Source organism: Lemur catta, chromosome 1, assembly GCF_020740605.2.
Source record: "Lemur catta isolate mLemCat1 chromosome 1, mLemCat1.pri, whole genome shotgun sequence".
Classification (NCBI taxonomy): Eukaryota; Metazoa; Chordata; class Mammalia; order Primates; family Lemuridae; genus Lemur; species Lemur catta.
In genome coordinates, this window is record NC_059128.1 from 65,616,554 (window position 1) to 65,635,873 (window position 19,320).

The window sequence follows — 19,320 nt, forward strand, 5'->3', positions numbered from 1 at the left end:
CCTCAAAATGTGCTGCCCTGGCCAGCCATGGTAGTTCATGCCTATAATCGTACACTTTGGGAGGCCAAGGTGGGAGGATCACTTGAGGCCAGGAGTTTGAGACCAACCTAAGTGGGACCCTGTCTTTACAAAAAATAGAAAAGTTAGCTGGGCATGGTGGCACATGCCTATATTCCCAGGTGCTCCAGAGGCTAAGACAGGAGGACCCCTTGAGCCCAGGAATTTGAGGTTGCAGTAAGCTATGATGACATCACTGCACTCTAGCCCTGGGGGACAGTGAGACCCTGTCTAAAAAAGAAAAACAAAAATGGCATCCTGGAGAGGCCACCCCAACCAAAGGCCTAGCCCCAGCTTTGCACCGTAGGATAGTTCTAGCCAACTGGAGACTGCTGTTGGCCAGCCTGGCACCCTTTTCCTTAGAGGACCCCAAGAGAGTCTAGCCCCTTACACTCTGCTTCCCAGGCTTCCTGCTGATCATCCTGGACAAACCATCTTTTAGAGGAGCTGAGACAAATGCAAATGTGTTGGAAGTCCATAGTCCTCAGGACTTTAGTGAAATTGATGGGGCCAGGGCTTCGATGAGGGATTACTCCAGCCATTTACAAGGGAAGTAGTCTGAGCCACAGATCCATTGCTTCAGTTCTGCTTTCCCAGGATGTTACCCTGACATGGTGATTGGATTGCAGGCACCCCAAGTTTCAATCACAATCTTAGTCTCTTGGCACCCCTATGCATTTGCCCCTTCCATTTTAGTCTCCTTTCTCACTTCACTCAAAGGAAAACTCATTTCCATATTCTGGGGCCAACAAAATTTACCCCTATGTGTTGAAGGCCATCCCTCATCTTCCAGACAGAATTTCAAGAAGGTAGCATGAAATTAGAGTTTTCAGCTCAAGTCTCAGGTCTGCTATGTACTTGTGTGTCTGTGGGTAAATCATGCCAGTCCCTCAGAGTCCTGGTTTCATCTTTAATATGAGGATGATCATAATGGTCTTACTGGGTTGTTGTGAGGACCTAACCGTATAATGCTTGTGAACAGCCCAGCACCACATAAAATTAAGAGATTATTATATTCCAGGACAAACACAAGGTTGCAGACAAATAAATCCCCAAAGAATATTGGCTATGACAGCACCATAGTAAATCCCAAAGAGGTGCTGAAATGAGTTGGGGGAAGGGAAGCGGTGGGAGGCTGGTTGATGCATTAGAAAAAAGTCTCCTCTATTTGGAAACAAGTTAAAGGTGTGGTTTGGTGGAAAGAAGGGGGAATGATTTCTGGTCTGAGATGCTCCTTTCCAGCCTGTACCTGGGATTAGAGAATAAATTAACTATCAGGTAACAAATCTCTTAGAGAAGTGTGTCTCTAATGTACATACATCTGGGGACCTGGTTAAAATACAGATTATGATTCAAGGGCCTGGGTAAGGCTTAGACTCTGCATTTCTAACAAGTTCTGGGTGATATGGATGCTGCTGGTTCATGAACTATGCAGTGAGTAGCAATTCTAGGGGTTAGGAAAGGTTTCCCTGAGGCAAAGATGTTTGAGCCAAGAGCTGAAAGCATGAGGAAAACTTGATTAACAAGACTTCTAGACAGAGGAACCAGCCTATGCAAAGGCCCTGTGGCACTGGAAAAACTGAAAGGCAGCCAGTGTGGCTGCAGTGCAGAGAATTTGAGGAAAGAAGTGAGGTGGAGCTGCAGAGAGCATGTGGCCAGGCATGCAAAACCAGGTATGAGGTGTCTGGATTATTAATATTCACCTTGACAGTGAGAAGAAGCCATTGAAGGCTGTTAAGCAGGAAACGGACATAATCAGATCTGCATTTTGAAAAGCATTCCATCTGCACTATAAATGACATATGGGGGCCAGGCGCGGTGGCTCACGCCTGTAATCCTAGCATTCTGGGAGTCTGAGGCGGGTGGATCACTCAAGGTCAGGAGTTCGAGACCAGCCTGAGCAATAGCGAGACCCCGTCTCTACTAAAAAAAATAGAAAGAAATTATCTGGCCAACTAAGGTATATATATACAAAAAAATTAGCCGGGCATGGTGGTGCATGTCTGTAGTCCCAGCTACTCGGGAGGCTGAGGCAGGAGGATTGCTTAAGCCCAGGAGTTTGAGGTTGCTGTGAGCTAGGCTGTCGCCACAGCACTCACTCTAGCCCGGGCAACAGAGCAAGACTCTGTCTCAAAACAAACAAACAAACAATAAATAAATAAATAAATAAATGACATATGGGGAGTAGAAACAAAGTGGATACAGAACACCAGTTAGGAGTTAGGGGGCTAATGTAGTCTGTGCAACAGGTAGCTTGACCAACAGTGGTAGAGATGGAGAGAAACAAGATATCTGAGAATATATAGGAAATAAAATGGACTGAATTTTGTAAAAGGATTTGACATGCAGTGAGGAAGAGGGCACTGTAAGTGCTGTCACCTGAACATCTGGCCACAGTTGGATAAGGAGGGTGCTGTTCACTGAAGAAAAAGGCACTAGAAAACAACCAGGTTATATTGAGGGAAGAGCATGAGCTTGGTCGTGAAAGTATTGAGGTCCCTGTGAGTCATCAAAGGTGAGAGGCCTAAGGTCATATAAGAGGTGGCTTCATGGATCTGGGGCTCAGAAGAGAAGTGGGAGCTGGATGTGTCAATCCAGGAATAAGGTTTGTACTGTTGGCATTGGTGGCGATCAAAGCTGTGGGCATGGGTGAGAGCCCAAGGTGGAGACAATAGTGTGAGATGACAGGAGGGACCAGGACCAAGCCTCTGAGGATTGCAGACACTGGATGATTGTATCTGAATGATGCAGCCAGGAATGGTCCTAGCAGCTAGCACTGCCAGAGGTGTCGCCACCAGTATGGACTGCTACATGCAGTGGCCTCACCTGGCTGGACTTCAACCATTGCCCCAAAGACTGGACTGTAACAGCCTGCCGGTGCTCACCACCACCATGGGCCAAAAGAGGAGGATGAGCCTGCAATGGCAAAAAGGGGAGCAGGAGAGGAACAACCAGGGGAGTATGGCACTTAAGAGCCAAGGAAGAAAGTGTTTAGAGGAAGGGTTGGTTGACAGTGCCAAGTGCTATTGAGAAATGGAGATCCAACCGGGATGCGGTGGTGAAACGCAGAGAAGTGGTCCCCTTGTAGAGGACTGAAGCTAGAGCTGAGTACAGTGCCAACCCAGTCTTCCATATGCATAAGCTGTGCTGTAATTGCCATTCACGTGTGTCTCCGCCTCCCCACACTAGTAACTGTCCTTAAGGTGGGTCTTGTGCACCCTGTTATGCCCAAAACCTAGTGCAAGGCCTGGAACATAGTAGATACTTAACAAATTTTACTGATTAATTAATGAGCGCACGGATGAGTGAACGAGTGATGGCGAAGGATTGGAAGCAAAAGAGGAATCTCTGGCATGTGCCTGGGCTAGCTATTATCCTTCAGCTTTTTTTCCTTTTTACCGCAATGGCCCGCAGACCCAGGGAACAGACGACAGAGCCCCCATCCCCTCCCTCCCCTGGGCCCTGGCCCCCCTTCCTCTCTCTGACGAAGAGTCTGGACCGAAGGCTCTGCTGACGTGGGAAGGGGAGGAGAGTCTGGAGGAAGGGGAGGGGAAAGCAGCGCAGAGATCGCAGAGACCAAGGAGGCGCCCGCGGCTGCAGAGCTGCAGAGCGGGGTCTCTACGGGCTCTCTTGAGTCCCGCACCCAGTGCGCAGCTGGGCCAGAGAACCGCGCATCCTTTCGGCGCGGGCCGGAAGGGCCCCTGCGGTCGGCAAGCTGGCTCCCCGGGTGGCCACGGGGACCCCCGAGCCCAATGGCGGGGGCGGCAGCAAAATCGACAGCACTGTAGAGATCACCCCCAGCACCAACGGAGTAAGTGCCCGCGCCCCAGGGGGCTACGCCATCCTCTCCCCGTACCCCCGCCCCCGCCGAGCACCTGGCATTTTCCTCCTGCGCATCCGCCGCCCCTGACTGCCTTCCTAGCCCTCGCTCCCGCCCGCCCCCTCCCCTTGCCTCTGCGGCTTTCCCCGCTTCACCCTTCTCCTCCCCCCCCACCCAGCAGGTCGGGACTCTCGGAGATGCGGTGCCCACGGAGCAGCTGCAGGGTGAGCGGGAGCGCCAGCGGGAGGGGGAGGGCGACGCGGGCGGCGACGGACTGGGCAGCAGCCTGTCGCTGGCCGTGCCCCCAGGCCCCCTCAGCTTTGAGGCGCTGCTCGCCCAGGTGGGGGCGCTGGGCGGCGGCCAGCAGCTGCAGCTCGGCCTCTGCTGCCTGCCCGTGCTCTTCGTGGCGCTGGGTTTGGCCTCCGACCCCATCTTCACGCTGGCGCCCCCACTGCATTGCCACTACGGAGGCTTCCCTCCCAATGCCTCCGGCTGGGAGCAGCCCCCAAATGCCAGCGGCGTCAGCGTCGCCAGCGCGGCCCTAGCAGCCAGCGCCGCCAGCCGCGTCGCCACCACCAGTACGGACCCCTCGTGCAGTGGCTTCGCCCCGCCGGACTTCAACCATTGCCTCAAGGACTGGGACTATAATGGCCTGCCGGTGCTCACCACCAACGCCATTGGCCAGGTGAGGCGACCAGGCGGGCCGCGGGTCCGGGGGCGGGCTGAGGGCGGCGAGGGTGGGGCCTCACGCCCGCTGCACCCTTCTCACATCCCCAGTGGGATCTGGTGTGTGACCTGGGCTGGCAGGTGATCCTGGAGCAGATCCTCTTCATCTTGGGCTTTGCCTCCGGCTACCTGTTCCTGGGTTACCCCGCAGACAGGTGAGGGCTGTTGTGGGGGCAGGGCTGGTAGAAAGGAGGGGGTGCTAGGGAAGCTAGACCAAGCATCTTGGCGTTTGCAAGAGGTCGAAGATGATTCGCTGGACTCTGCAGTCTTCTCTGGACTTCTTCTAGTCAATGACCTACCCCTGTCTCAACTTCACTCCCCATCAAGAAATACTCCTTCCATATCTCTTCTGCACAAGGGAATGACCCCACCTCCCTGGAGTCTTAGCCCCGTTCCCACTGATCAGTTGCCCTTTACCCATGGATCAATGGCCTCATCTCCAGATAGTCTCGTGTCTCACCCCACTGACCAAAAATCCTATCTCCACAGATCAAAAGTCCTATCTCTCTGTGCATTGCCCTCATCACCCTAACCACCTCCCTCACCATCTTCATGGATTGATAGACTCATTTCCACCGACTAGTAGCCCACATGGGCTGTTAGCTCCATCTCAATGGTCTCATTCCTAACAATCTATATGTTAATTCCTAAATATCAACAGCCCATTCCCCCGACCAGTAGTTCAATTTTACAAACAAATCACCCAAGCTCTGACCAGTGGCCCCTCCCCCACAAGTCAGTAACTATCTCCAAAGAGCATTGCCCCCATCCCCAATAACCATAGTCCCATGCCTGCCACCAAAGGACTCCATCCTCATGGGTCAATAGCCCATAGATTAATAGTCCCACCTCATGGATCCTCAGGGCTCTCAGATCCTCTCAAACCAAAATCCCCATTTCCACAAATTAGTGGCCTCACCTCCAAAGATCCATAGTCCATCACCACCAATCAATAACTCTCCCCACAGATCAAAAATTCCATCTCTGATTCTGAACACCATCACCTCTGACCAGGTACTCCAACTCCACTGACCATCCCCACTGATCTATAGTCCCTCCAAATGAATTAGCAGCTCACCTTCCATGGATCAAAGGCATCCTAATGTTCAGTAGTCCAGTTCCTTAAAATCACCCATCTTCACTGCCCAGTAGTCACACACCCCTGTGGGCCAGTGATTGTAAACCCACAGGTCAATAGCCCGTCCCCATGCATCAATGGCCTTACTTCCACAGTCCTACAGAACAATGGCCTCATCCCCAAAGATTAATAATTCAGTCTCCTAAAATCAGGAGTGTTCACCACATTAATCAATAGGTTCATCTTCATGAAAATAATACCCTGCTCCATGGGTCAGTAGCCTCACTCCCTTTCCAATGACCAGTGGCCCCCAATGTTCATCTCCCACAGATCAGTGGTCTTATCCCCAATAATCAATAGCCAAGGATCAATAGACCTGTCCTCACTAACTCGTAGTTAGTGACCATCTTCACTGGCCAATAGTCTCATCTTCCCTGGTCTGTGACCCTGTCCTTACTGATTATCCCCATGGATTAATAGATTCATCCCCACTGATCAATAGGCCTATGGATTAATAGACCCATTCCCATGAATTAGCAGCTCCATCTCCCAGCCAGTGTCCCATCCCCACTGACCATCCTTATGTATTAATAGACCCATGTCCCAATTCCGTGGAACAATGGCCTCATCCCCCAAAATCAATTACTCAGTCCCCTAATATCAATAGCTCCATCTTCACTGACCAGTACTATGCCCATGCACAAGAGGCCAATGGCTTCACCTCCACAGATGAATAGCTCCAACCTCCTATATCCATGACCCCCATCTCCTCTGACCAGTCGGAGTAAGACAAGCTCCACCCCCACTGACCAGTAGCTCTATCCCTAGGGATTAACAGTCCCAAATCCCATCCACTCTGATGGGTGATCTCACATCCACAAATGCCCTAATCTTTGACCAATAGCCCTATCCCCAAGAGTCAATGGTTCCACCCCCAACAGAACCACAGCCTCACCCGGTGCCCAGTAGCCAGACTCACTACCCACAGCCCCCATCTTCTCTAGCCTCTGAGACCCACTCAGCAACTCCTCCAGAGAGTCTGGGTGACCAGAACCCCTCCCCACTTGCCAGGTTTGGCCGGCGTGGGATTGTGCTGCTGACCTTGGGGCTGGTTGGCCCCTGCGGAGTGGGAGGGGCTGCTGCAGGCTCCTCCACAGGCGTCATGGCCCTCCGATTCCTCCTGGGCTTTCTGCTTGCCGGAGTTGACCTGGGTGTCTACCTGATGCGTAAGTGCCATCCTCCCTGAAGTCCCTCCCTTGGGTCTCACACACCTGCCTGTCTGCATCGCCAGGCCAATCCCACTGCCCCCTAGGGTCCCCTTAGTCCCTTCTTCGGCCCCAAATTTCAGCTGCCTAGAATCTCAGCTGTCTTCCTACCCAGGCCTTTGAAGACAGAGGGGTCCTGCTTCTCTCCACGTCTGTTTCCCCAACCACACACACACACACACACACACACACACCATCTTTAAAGCCTTCCTTGCACTGGACTTAATGCTGTCAGGGAATAGCAACTTATTTAGAAAATGAAATCCTGACTAGCTATGTGACCTTGGACAAGGGTTGACATGAAGGTCAAATAAGAGGCCTGCAAACTGGGAATGCTGAACACCCACCAGCGACTCTGACCCTAGAGCCCTCCTAGGTTTGAGCAGGAGAGGAGAGAGGACTGGACAAACCTCTCTGTTCCTTACCACCCAGAGGTTAGTCTGTGGGAAGCAATGGCTGCAGCCTGCACTCAAGGTCTGACCTTCTCTCTGCCCTCCTCCCTCCCTCTCTTCTCTTCTCTTTCATGCCTCCCTCCATCCCTGCTGTATCTCCAGGCCTGGAGCTGTGCGACCCAACCCAGAGGCTTCGGGTGGCCCTGGCAGGGGAGTTGGTGGGGGTGGGGGGACACTTCCTGTTCCTGGGCCTGGCCCTTGTCTCTAAGGACTGGCGATTTCTGCAGCGAATGATCACCGCTCCCTGCATCCTATTCCTGTTTTACGGGTCAGTATTGCCCTTCACCTGTCGTTTGGCAATTCCCATTTCTACCTCCAACCTAGTTCTAGCCCAGAGACCCCTCCTCTTCTCCAACTGCCCCTGGTCCAGGCCTACCCCAGCCCCAACCTCAGAGGTGGGAGTTTCCCCTCCCCGGATCAGGAGAAGGGAGGCCTCACAATGCACCTCCCGCCCCGCCCTCAGCTGGCCTGGTCTGTTTCTGGAGTCCGCTCGGTGGCTGATCGTGAAGCGGCAGATCGAGGAGGCTCAGTCTGTGCTGAGGATCCTGGCTGAACGAAACCGCCCCCACGGGCAGATGCTGGGGGAGGAGGCCCAGGAGGCTCTGCAGGGTAAGAGACAGGGGCCCTGTGAGTGATGCCTCACGTGCACACATGCTGCTGCCCTCCGCATGGTTGTAGCTGTGCCATGTTTTCCCAGGGACCCCACCACCCATGTGGGAGGATCCTGGGTTCCCACCTGTTCCTTCTAACAGTCAGCTCCTCTCTCTCTCCCAAAGACCTGGAGAACACCTGCCCTCTCCCTGCAACATCCTCCTTTTCCTTCGCTTCCCTCCTCAACTACCGCAACATCTGGAAAAATCTGCTTATCCTGGGCTTCACCAAGTGAGCCTGGGTGTCTGAGCTGAGGGCCAGGCCAGTAGCTGGGATGGCGGATGGCTGGGTGGGGAAGGTCCAAGCACCCCTGCAAAAGACGACCAGGGTTGTGGAAGGCTGCAGGTGGGGATTCCGACATTGTTCTTTCCTTCCTCGCCCCTTCTCACAGCTTCATTGCCCATGCCATTCGCCACTGCTACCAGCCTGTGGGAGGAGCAGGGAGCCCATCGGACTTCTACCTGTGTTCCCTGCTAGCCAGCGGCACAGCAGCCCTGGCCTGCGTTTTCTTGGGGGTCACCGTGGACCGCTTTGGCCGCCGGGGCATCCTTCTTCTCTCGATGACTCTCACTAGCATTGCGTCCCTGGTCCTGCTGGGCCTGTGGGATTGTGAGCATCCTCCCTCCCCCACAGCGTGGGCTCGGCAAGGGAACCCTAACAGAGGTGCCTCGGACAGGCTCAGCCATTACTTTTGGCACAGGCCTCCCAAGACAAGACCCAGACCCTGCCCAGATCTTCCACAAGCCCCCACCTGGCCACACACCCTGTCTGTTCTCCCAGTCACTTAGTGAATGCCCAGAACCCACCCAGCTAGAGCCATGCGATCAGAGCCAAGGGGATGACACTGGGGATAGGCCAGGCATGATCTCCCCACCTCCACCCATATCATCCCTCTTGGTCCTCCAGATCTGAACGAGGCTGCCATCACCACTTTCTCTGTCCTTGGGCTCTTCTCCTCCCAAGCTGCTGCCATCCTCAGCACCCTACTTGCTGCTGAAATTATCCCTACCACTGTCCGGTGAGAGCAGGGTGCAGCTGGGGCAGGGCCAGGCCTCTTGGCTCAGTGGGAGGCTGGGCCTGAGGGCTGAGGGAGGGAGGGCTGCTGGAGAAGGGCTGGGCAGGCCCGCAGCTGTGAGCTGAGTGCCTCCTGCATCTCTCCCAGGGGCCGTGGCCTGGGCCTGATTATGGCACTGGGGGCACTTGGGGGGCTGAGTGGCCCGGCCCAGCGCCTCCACATGGGCCACGGAGCCTTCCTGCAGCAAGTGGTGTTGGCGGCCTGTGCCCTCCTCTGCATTCTCAGCATTATGCTTCTGCCGGAGACCAAGCGCAAGCTCCTGCCGGAGGTGCTCCGGGATGGGGAGCTTTGTCGCCGGCCTTCCCTGCTGCGGCAGCCACCCCCTAACCGCTGTGACCACGTCCCGCTGCTTGCCACCCCCAACCCTGCCCTCTGAGCAGCCTCTGAGCACCCTGGCGGGAGGCTGGCCCACACAGAAAGCTAGGTAGGGCCCTGGCGAGGAGGTCGGGAAGGCTGAGTGAGGAAGGCAGGGCTGCCCAGAAGGCTCAGAGGCACCTCACGCCAGCCAAGGAGAGCTCAGAGGGCTGTCCCCACCCCCATCTCCTCCCTGCTGCTTCGTGTTCACTTCCTCAGCAAGAGTCAGGGGACAGGGAGAGAGCTCCACACTGTAACCACTGGGTCTGGGCTCCATCCTGTGCTCAAAGACATCCACCCAGACCTCATTCTTTCTTGCTCTATCATTCTGTTTCAATAAAGACATTTTGAATAAATGAGCATATCACAGCTTGCACTTCCCTCCCTTCTGTTGTCCTTCTGTCCTGGGGGGTGGGGGGGTTCTCAGTGGAAAGCAAGCAAACCAATAACACTCTCCCTTCCCCTCCCTCTGCCCTGCCCCTAAGTGTTAACTCACAACTGTCACCACTTACTGACCGCTTGCTATGCTGCCAGGACTGGGCTAGGCACTTTACACACTTCCCATCATTTAGTCCTCACAACATTGCGAGGTAGGTGTTTGATCAATTATGGTTTTTGTTGTTGGTGGTAAGCAATAAAAACTGACTCTAATGAAAAACCGAAAGGGAATTTATTAGATGTGGGAGCTCACAGAATGGAAGAAACAGAACTAGTCACAAAAGGTCAGGAACCGAGAGGCCTCCTGGTCCAGGGAGCAGGAACCAGTGACATTTTTATCAGGGCTTCTGGATGAATGAACTCCAGTGGGATTCAACCTTTGGGTCAGCCCACTGCAGATTCATTTCCAGAGGGCATGTGACTGGGTAGCTGGAGTAACATGCCTCCCCAACCCCTGTTACTGGCAACTGGGGAGAGGGAAAGCAAAACATCTGCACTGGTGGCAGAAGTGGGACCGCTTGCCCACCCATGGTATTATTACTCTTTTGCGGATGCTCAGAGAGCGTCAGTGACCTGCCGAAGGTTACAAAGCTAATAAGTGACAAAGCTGAGATATGATTAGATCCCGGAGCTACAGCTATTCACCAATGCACACTGTGGCCACCTTCCCAACTCTGAACTTGTGGGCACTTCCTTGGAAGTGAGGAGTCACATCTCTTGGCACCACTGGGAGAAGGCAACCAGAGACTACGACTTCTACCTCAATGTCAGGGCCTACCTGTCAAACCAGTCCTGGCCTGGCTCTACCACTGTGGGCAAATTTCTTAGGTTCCAACTTCCTTCAAGGGTTGCTATAAGGATTAAACAAGATAATGTATTCTAAGTGTCTCGTAAACTACACCACTAGATGGTAAGCTCCTTGAGGGCAGGAAGTGTGTCTTATTCAACTTTGAAATAACAATGCCTGACTCATGGCAGATGCTCAAAAACGTGGTGAGTAATAATTCTTCATTCTTTCAGCAAGTGTTTCCTGTGATGGATTTACAGACCAGAACCATCCTGGATACTTAGAGATAAGCCATCCTTCAAGGAGCTTAAAGTCCATCTAACACTAGGAATATGAATGTGGAGAAAGAGGCCAGTGGTTTGGTGGACCAAGAAGCTGCTTCTTGAAGGGGATGAGAAGTCACTCAGAGAGGCAGGAAGCCCTCAGACAAGGGCCTGCCAGACAGGCACCGGCATCACCTGGTGCTCTTACTCTTGACTCTAGGTAAAGAGCACAGGAAGAGCAAATTCCTGGAGGGAGGAAAAGGTGAGTTTTCCTGAAAGAGTGGTCCTGGAGAAAGGGATTCTTAGGAAACAAAGTCTTAAGGCCAGTTCCCTCCAGAAAAGGGAGGCCTGTTGCCCTCAGCGTCCTGCAGTGCTGGTGTTCCTTTTGCCTTCCCCTCTGCCACTCCATGTCTGAGTCCCAAATCTCTATAAATTAAGCCATGCTACTTGGCTCTCAACAATAATCATGATGTTACCGGAGGACTCATAAGGACCTTCCTCATTTAATTTTCACAGATCTCTGGTATAGGTAGTGTTACTTTTATCCCTGTTTTACTACTGAGGAGATGGAAAATGAGAGAAAGTAAGGGGTTTGTCACTAAGTGGCAGAGCCAGGATTCAAACCCAGGGCTTCTGGCTGTTTCTGTTTATACCTCACTCCCATTCCTTCATGGTTATACCCTCTGCACCACATATTTTGTAGAACAATGTCCATGGGACTGTAACTGACTCCAATGTTGACTTTTTAGCTTTGGATCGTCAATAATAAAACAAGAGAGATCATACTCCACTATCTACCTCCAGAGATTCTGTGAGAACCAACCAGATGGTAGACAAGAAAGTTCTTTTACCTTTTCTAAGAGACCACGTAAAGCCAAAGAGTTATTTGTACGCTAATGCCACTGCCCAGTCCAGTACACTCTGTGAGAAATGTGTCAAAGGAGAATTTCAAGAAACGCACTCTGGATAAGCACTGGAGAAAGGTTTAGGGAAGGAAAGCAAAAACAATTGGAAAGCTAGAGAAGCTCCTGCTGGAGGTAGGCAAAACTAAGCAAGATTCTCTGATTTCAAGCAAACAGGTAAAGGCAAAGAAAATGGAAGCATTCAAGAAGTACCAGTGAAGCCCAGTGGAAGATACGACCTTCATCCTCAGGCAACCCAGAGGCTAGGGAAAAGGGTCAATGTGTGCAGCTGAAACAACTCACATCTTGTCAGCTGCTCTAAAATTCACCATCCATGTGATCTCATTGAATCCTGATCAATAACCCCATGAAAAATGGTCATTAGTTTTTAGGCTTTTACAGATGGGGAGAGAGAGACTTGGAGAGGTAACTTATTCAAAGTATGTGACTGGTAGTTAGAGTAGCCACATTTTGAGAACTGAGAGCCTGCAATCTTATTCCTGCATGCCAGATAGGAAATGTTTCTAAATACCATGAGAGAAAGTATTTCTCATCCATTAATATGAGTTCAGAAGGTATCCCAGGAACTTGAAGGAGATAGTTTTCAGAAAAATAAGAAAAACGACTACTTTTCTTAAGAGATTATACTGATTGAAACATGGATTTTAGTTTAGTTTCACAATTAAGAACCATATGGATTATTGAGGGGAAGATTAAAAGAATACACAGGGTATATTTCTAACCTTAAAAAGTTATATGGGTCAGGCACGGTGGCTCACGCCTGTAATCCTAGCACTCTGGGAGGCCAAGGTGGGAGGATTGCCCAAGGTCAGGAGTTCGAGACCAGCCTGAGCAAGAGCGAGACCCCCGTCTCTACTGAAAATAGAAAGAAATGATCTGGACAGCTAAAAATATAGGCCGGGCGCGGTGGCTCACACCTGTATAGCACTCTGGGAGGCCGAGGCGGGCGGATCATTTGAGCTCAGGAGTTCGAGACCAGCCTGAGCAAGAACGAGACCCCGTCTCTACTAAAAATAAAAAGAAATTAGATGAACAACTAAAAATATATAGAAAAAATTAGCCAGGCATGGTGGTGCATGCCTGTAGTTTCAGCTACTTCGGAGGCTGAGGCAGGAAGATCACTTGAGCCCAGGAGTTTGAGGTTGCTGTGAGCTAGGCTGATGCCACGGCACTCACTCTAGCCCGGGCAACAAAGTGAGACTCTGTCTCAAAAATAAATAAATAAATAAATAAAAATAGAAATATATATAGAAATAAATTAGCCGAGCATGGTGGCACATGCCTGTAGTCCCAGCTACTCAGAAGGCTGAGGCAGAAGGATTGCTTAAGCCCAGGAGTTTGAGGTTGTTGTGAGCTAGGCTGATGCCATGGCAGCCCGGGCAACAGAGCAAGACTCTGTCTCAAAAAAAAAAATTTTTTTAAAAAGTTATATGAAGTGACATAAAGGTCACTTCCATGCCTTCTCATTCAGTCAGCCTAGGTTGGCCACCATGGAGCCACCTGTTAGTGATTAGCCACTGCTGTCTGGTGCAGGCTCAGTCTGGAGAAAGAGGCACACATGGTCCTCACCTGCAAGAGCTCAGTCGGGGTGAAGACTGTGAGGCAAATAATTACAATCCTGTATGGAAAATGCAGAGAAATGTAAAATGTGCCGTGGCAGCCTTGAGGAAGAAAGATGTCTTAGTCTATTTGGGCTGCTATACCAAAATACCATAGACTGGGCGGCTTAAAAACAATAGGAATTAATCTCTTGCAGTTCTGGAGGCTGTGAAGTTCAAAATCAAGGTGTTGGCAGATTTGCTGTCTGGGAAGGACTCACTTTCTGCTTCATAGATGGCACCTCATAGCTGCTTCCTCACATGGTGGAAGGGCACAAGACAGCTTTCTGGGGGCATTTATAAGGGCACAGCCCTCATGATCTAGTTATCTCCCAAAGGCTCCACCTCCTAATACCATCACATGGGCGATTAGGTTTCAACATATGAATTTTGAGGGACACAAACATTCAGGCCATAGCAGGATACCCTCTTTTGGAGGCAGTCAAGAAAAGCTTCTCAGGGCTGGATGCCATGGCTCACGCCTGCAATTCTAGCACTCTGGGAGGCCCAGGCAGGAGGATCACTTGAGGTCAGGAGTCTGAGACCAGCCTGAGCAAGAGCAAGACCCTGTCTCTACTAAAAAAAATAGAAAAATTAGCCAGGTGTGGTGACACATGCCTGCAGACCCAGCTACTCAGGAGGCTGAGGAAGGAGGACTGCTTGAGCCCAGGAGTTTGAGGTTGCAATGAGCTAGGATGATGCCACTGCACTCTAGCCTAGGTGACAGAGTGAGACTCTGTTGGAAGGGAAGGGAAGGGAAGGGAAGGGAAGGGAAGGGAAGGGAAGGGAAGGGAAGGGAAGGCAAGGGAAGGCAAGGCAAGGCAAGGCAAGGCAAAGCAAGGCAAGGGAAGGGAAGGGAAGGCAAGGGAAGGCAAGGCAAGGGAAGGGAAGGGAAGGGAAGGGAAGGCAAGGCAAGGCAAGGCAAGGCAAGGGAAGGGAAGGGAAGGGAAGGGAAGGGAAGGCAAGGGAAGGCAAGGGAAGGGAAGGCAAGGGAAGGGAAGGGAAGGGAAGGCAAGGGAAGGGAAGGGAAGGGAAGGCAAGGCAAGGCAAGGGAAGGGAAGGGAAGGCAAGGGAAGGGAAGGGAAGGGAAGGCAAGGGAAGGCAAGGGAAGGGAAGGGAAGGGAAGGGAAGGGAAGGGAAGGGAAGGGAAGGCAAGGCAAGGCAAGGCAAGGCAAGGCAAGGGAAGGGAAGGGAAGGCAAGGGAAGGGAAGGGAAGGGAAGGCAAGGGAAGGCAAGGGAAGGCAAGGGAAGGGAAGGGAAGGGAAGGGAAGGCAAGGGAAGGCAAGGCAAGGCAAGGCAAGGCAAGGGAAGGGAAGGGAAGGGAAGGCAAGGCAAGGCAAGGCAAGGCAAGGGAAGGGAAGGGAAGGGAAGGGAAGGCAAGGGAAGGGAAGGGAAGGGAAGGCAAGGGAAGGCAAGGGAAGGCAAGGGAAGGCAAGGGAAGGGAAGGCAAGGGAAGGCAAGGCAAGGCAAGGCAAGGCAAGGGAAGGGAAGGGAAGGGAAGGCAAGGCAAGGCAAGGCAAGGCAAGGCAAGGCAAGGCAAGGCAAGGCAAGGGAAGGGAAGGGAAGGGAAGGGAAGGCAAGGGAAGGCAAGGCAAGGCAAGGGAAGGGAAGGGAAGGCAAGGGAAGGGAAGGGAAGGCAAAGGAAGGCAAGGGAAGGCAAGGGAAGGGAAGGGAAGGGAAGGCAAGGGAAGGCAAGGGAAGGCAAAGGAAGGCAAGGGAAGGGAAGGGAAGGGAAGGGAAGGGAAGGGAAGGGAAGGCAAGGCAAGGCAAGGCAAGGGAAGGGAAGGGAAGGCAAGGGAAGGGAAGGCAAAGGAAGAGAAGGGAAGGCAAGGGAAGGCAAGGGAAGGGAAGGCAAGGGAAGGGAAGGCAAGGGAAGGTGAGATGAGAGAAGAAAAGAAAAGTAAAGCTTCTCAGATAATTTGGATTGAAGCTTAAAAGTCCTGAGTTTGCCAGGAGCAGAAAGGAGAAGGAGGAAACAATACAAAGGCATGACAAAATATAGTGTGCTTGGAGAACTGCAAGTGTTTGTTTTAAACATCTATGGAATAAAGACATCTACAAAAAAAAAACCATAACTAACATCATATTCCATGAAAAACTGAAAGCTTTTCCCCTAAGATCAGGAACAAGAGAGGGATATCTGCTTTTGCCACTTTTATTCAACATTGCACTGGAGATTCTAGCCAGGGAAATGAAGATGGAAAATGAAATATAAGACACCCAGAATAGAAAGGAAGAACTAAAACTCTCTGTATTTGCAGATGACATATCACGTATAAAGAGCATCCTAAGGAATCCACCAAAAAAACTATTAAAAATAAATAAGTTCAACAAGGTTGCTGAACTTGCAGGATATAAGATCAATATTAAAAAAAATCAATTGTACTTTTTTAAATATATTTTTTTTCTTTCCCTCCTTTATGAAGCAGTGTAACTGTACTTTTATACAATAGCTATGAACAATCTGAAAATGAAATTAAGAAAGCAATTCCATTTACAATAGCAAAAAACCAAAATATTTAGGAATAAATTAAACAAAACAAATGCAAGATTTGTACACTGAAAACTATGAAACACTGTTGAAAGAAATTAAAGACGTAAATAAATGAAAAGACATTCTGTGTTCGTGGACTGCCATGTTAATGTTGTTAATATGGCAATACTCCCTAAATCGATCTACAGATTCAATGTAATCACTATTAAAATCCCAGCTATCTTTTTTGCAGAAATTGACAAGCTGATTCTAACATTCAAATAGAAATACAAAAGACCCAGAGTAGCCAAACAATCTTGAAAAAAGAACACAGTTGGAGGATTCACGCTTTCAAATTTTCAAAACTTACTACAAAGCTGGCCGGGCGTGGTGGCTCACACCTGTAATCCTAGCACTCTGGGAGGCCGAGGCAGGAGGATTGCTCGAGATCAGGAGTTCGAGACCAGCCTGAGCAAGAGTGAGATCCCATCTCTACTGAAAAATAGAAAGAAATTATCTGGACAACTAAAAATATATAGAAAAAATCAGCTGGGCATGGTGGCACATGCCTGTAGTCCCAGCTACTTGGGAGGCTGAGGCAGAAGGATTGCTTAAGCCCAGAAGTTTGAGGTTGCTGTGAGCTAGGCTGACACCACAGCACTCTAGCCAGGGCAAAAGAGCGAGACTCTGTCTCAAAAAAAAAAGCACCATATGACCCAGCAACTCCACTCCTAAGTATATACCCGAGAGAAATGACAATATATGTTCACACAAAAAACTTACACACAGATGTTTGTAGTAGCACTATTTGAAATAGCCAAAAAGCAGAAATACCCTAAATGTCTATCAGTTGATTATGGATAAACAAAATGTGTTATATCTATATAATGAAATATTATTGAACCATAAAAAGGAATACTGATATATGCTACAACATGGATGAACCCTGAAGACATTATGCTAAGTGAAAGAAGCCAGATACAAAAGGCCACATATTATATGTTTCCATTTATATGAAACAACCAGAATAAGTAAATCCATAGACAGAAAGTAGACTAGTGGTTACCAGGGGCTGGGGTAGGAGGTTAATTGGAAGCTTGTTAATGGGTATGGAATTTCTTTGGGGGATGATGAAAATGCCATAAAATTAGGTACTGGTGATGGTTACTATATATTTACTAGTAATATATACTAAATACCTAAATAGAATATATTAAAAGCCACTAAATTATATACTTAAAAGGCAAATTTTGGCCAGGTATGGTGGCTCATGCCTGTAATCCTAGCACTCTGGGAGGCTGAGGCGGGTGGATCGCTCGAGGTCAGGAGTTCGAGACCAGCCTGAGCAAGAGCGAGACCCCATCTCTACTAAACAATAGAAAGAAATTATTTGGACAACTAAAAATGTATAGAAAAAATTAGCCGGGCATTGTGGTGCATGCCTATAGTCCCAGCTACTCAGGAGGCTGAGGCAGGAGGATTGCTTAAGGCCAGAAGTTTGAGATTGCTGTGAGCTAGGCTGACGTCATGGCACTCTAGCCCAGGCGACAGAGTAAGACTCTGTCTCCAAAAAAAAAAAAGGCAAATTTTATGGTATATTAATTATATCTCAATTTAAAAAAATTAATGGAACTTTTGGTGGGATGCAAATCAGAGATATGGCAAACTGACACCTTTCTTCAGTAAATAAAATTAAAGTTTCCTGTAACAAATTTTGTACACAGCCTCGCCTAATCTCTCTTCCTTAACGATACTTCCCTCCCACTGAACCCCAGTGAGGTTGTGCTCATTCCTGCCCCTCACTTAACAGGGAGCTCATCCAAAGTGATTAACAGAAAACATCTACCAAAAATAACCAAGCTGGACCAGGAGCAACTTCCTTTCCGTGCTTCTTCCTCTAAAACCAGAGGATAATACAGGAAAAATGATGAGAGGCCAGGTAAAGTAGGAAGTCTGACTCCTATAAGGACAGGAACTAGGAGGTCCAAGATAAAGGGAACACTGCTGTTGTTACTGCCTTGTCCAGGACAGGAAAAGCAACCCCAAGATGAATTAACATCTTTTGAGGTAGACACAAAAACACAATCTATGCCTTCAAGGAGCTTACAGTCTATTGGGGAAACAGGAATATAATTATTTTAATTGTAAAACCATAAAGTAAATGCTAAAGAGAAATAGGAACAATTTGTCCCAAGTGCATGGCTGATTAATTCTGACTACGAAATCAGGAAAGGCTTCATGTCTGTGGTACACTTTGAAGGATGTGCATGATTTTGTTAGAGAAGTTGGGATGGGCATAGCAGGCTGGAGGGAAAAGCATGAGCTATAAACAAAAATAAAGTAACTCAACTGGAATGCATAGTACATAGGATTTAGGGCAGGATGTGGCAGGGAAATATAATCAGGATTAAATTGGGAAAGGCCTTAGTTCCACACTTGAGTGTGTACTTTGTATTTATTGGTGGCATCGTAGGAGGATTTCTGGCAAAGTACAGTTTGGAGCTACATACATCTGCCAGGACCCCACTGCAATGACAGGGAGTTGCTCAAGCAGTGAAAGAAATGGAAAGAATTGACAAGATAGAATTGACTGAACACCAAAAATCAAAACCAGAAAAGGGTTAAAAAATGACAGACATCCTCCAAGATCTAAGGATTTATAGGGATCTTTTACAGCTAGCCATTTAGTGCCCCCTAGTGGATAAATGAGACCTTCATATCATTAACATCAAGTCACTTAGGGTGTTTTCATTCTTCCAACAGAATATTGAACAGCCTCTTGTTCATCAGCCTCTGCAGAAGTCTCCACACTGAGACCACCAGGCATTATGTTACCGAGTTAGGAGAAAAGATAGACCTCAAATGCCTAACTAATCCACAACAGGAGGTAGTACAATAAATAACCAAATACTAAAATAAGTGGCGGTCAACACTGATCTGAGAATACAATGTAACTTGAGAGGTGGGTCAAGGCTTCATGGATATGAGTCATTTCTTTAACCTAAGACTTTTGAAGAAAAGAGCATCCAGGTCAGAAGCAATCATGAACAAAAACATCCTGAGAACAGAAGTGAATGGCAAAAAAGAGTATGAAGGGGCTGGGTGCAGCAACTAGCTTGTAGTGCCAACACTTTGGGAGGCCAAGCAGAAAGATCAGTTGAGGCCAGGAGTTTTGAGGTTACAGTGAGCTATGATCACCCCACCACACTCTAGCCTGGGCCACAGAGCTAAAAAAAAAAAAAGTATAAAGAGGTTGAAATATTAAGAAATTCTGTAGGTAATAGTCTATGAAGGCTTTAGCTGGGAGTGACATAGTGTTCAAGAATGTTAAGACCAATCCAACATTAGAATGGGAAACAG

General features: G+C 49.5%; 1 protein-coding gene across 1 annotated transcript; it reads left to right on the forward strand.

Annotated features, from left to right (window-relative positions):
- The first annotated feature begins 3,694 nt into the window (after window positions 1–3,694).
- Window positions 3,695–9,840, forward strand: SLC22A17 (solute carrier family 22 member 17). Its single transcript, XM_045525451.1, has 8 exons — window positions 3,695–3,868; window positions 4,056–4,562; window positions 4,655–4,758; window positions 6,753–6,907; window positions 7,501–7,666; window positions 7,862–8,007; window positions 8,956–9,067; window positions 9,212–9,840. Exons 4-8 carry the CDS (start codon window positions 6,844–6,846, stop codon window positions 9,498–9,500), a joined length of 777 nt encoding a protein of 258 aa, XP_045381407.1. The 5' UTR covers window positions 3,695–3,868; window positions 4,056–4,562; window positions 4,655–4,758; window positions 6,753–6,843; the 3' UTR covers window positions 9,501–9,840.
- The last annotated feature ends 9,480 nt before the right edge of the window (window positions 9,841–19,320 follow it).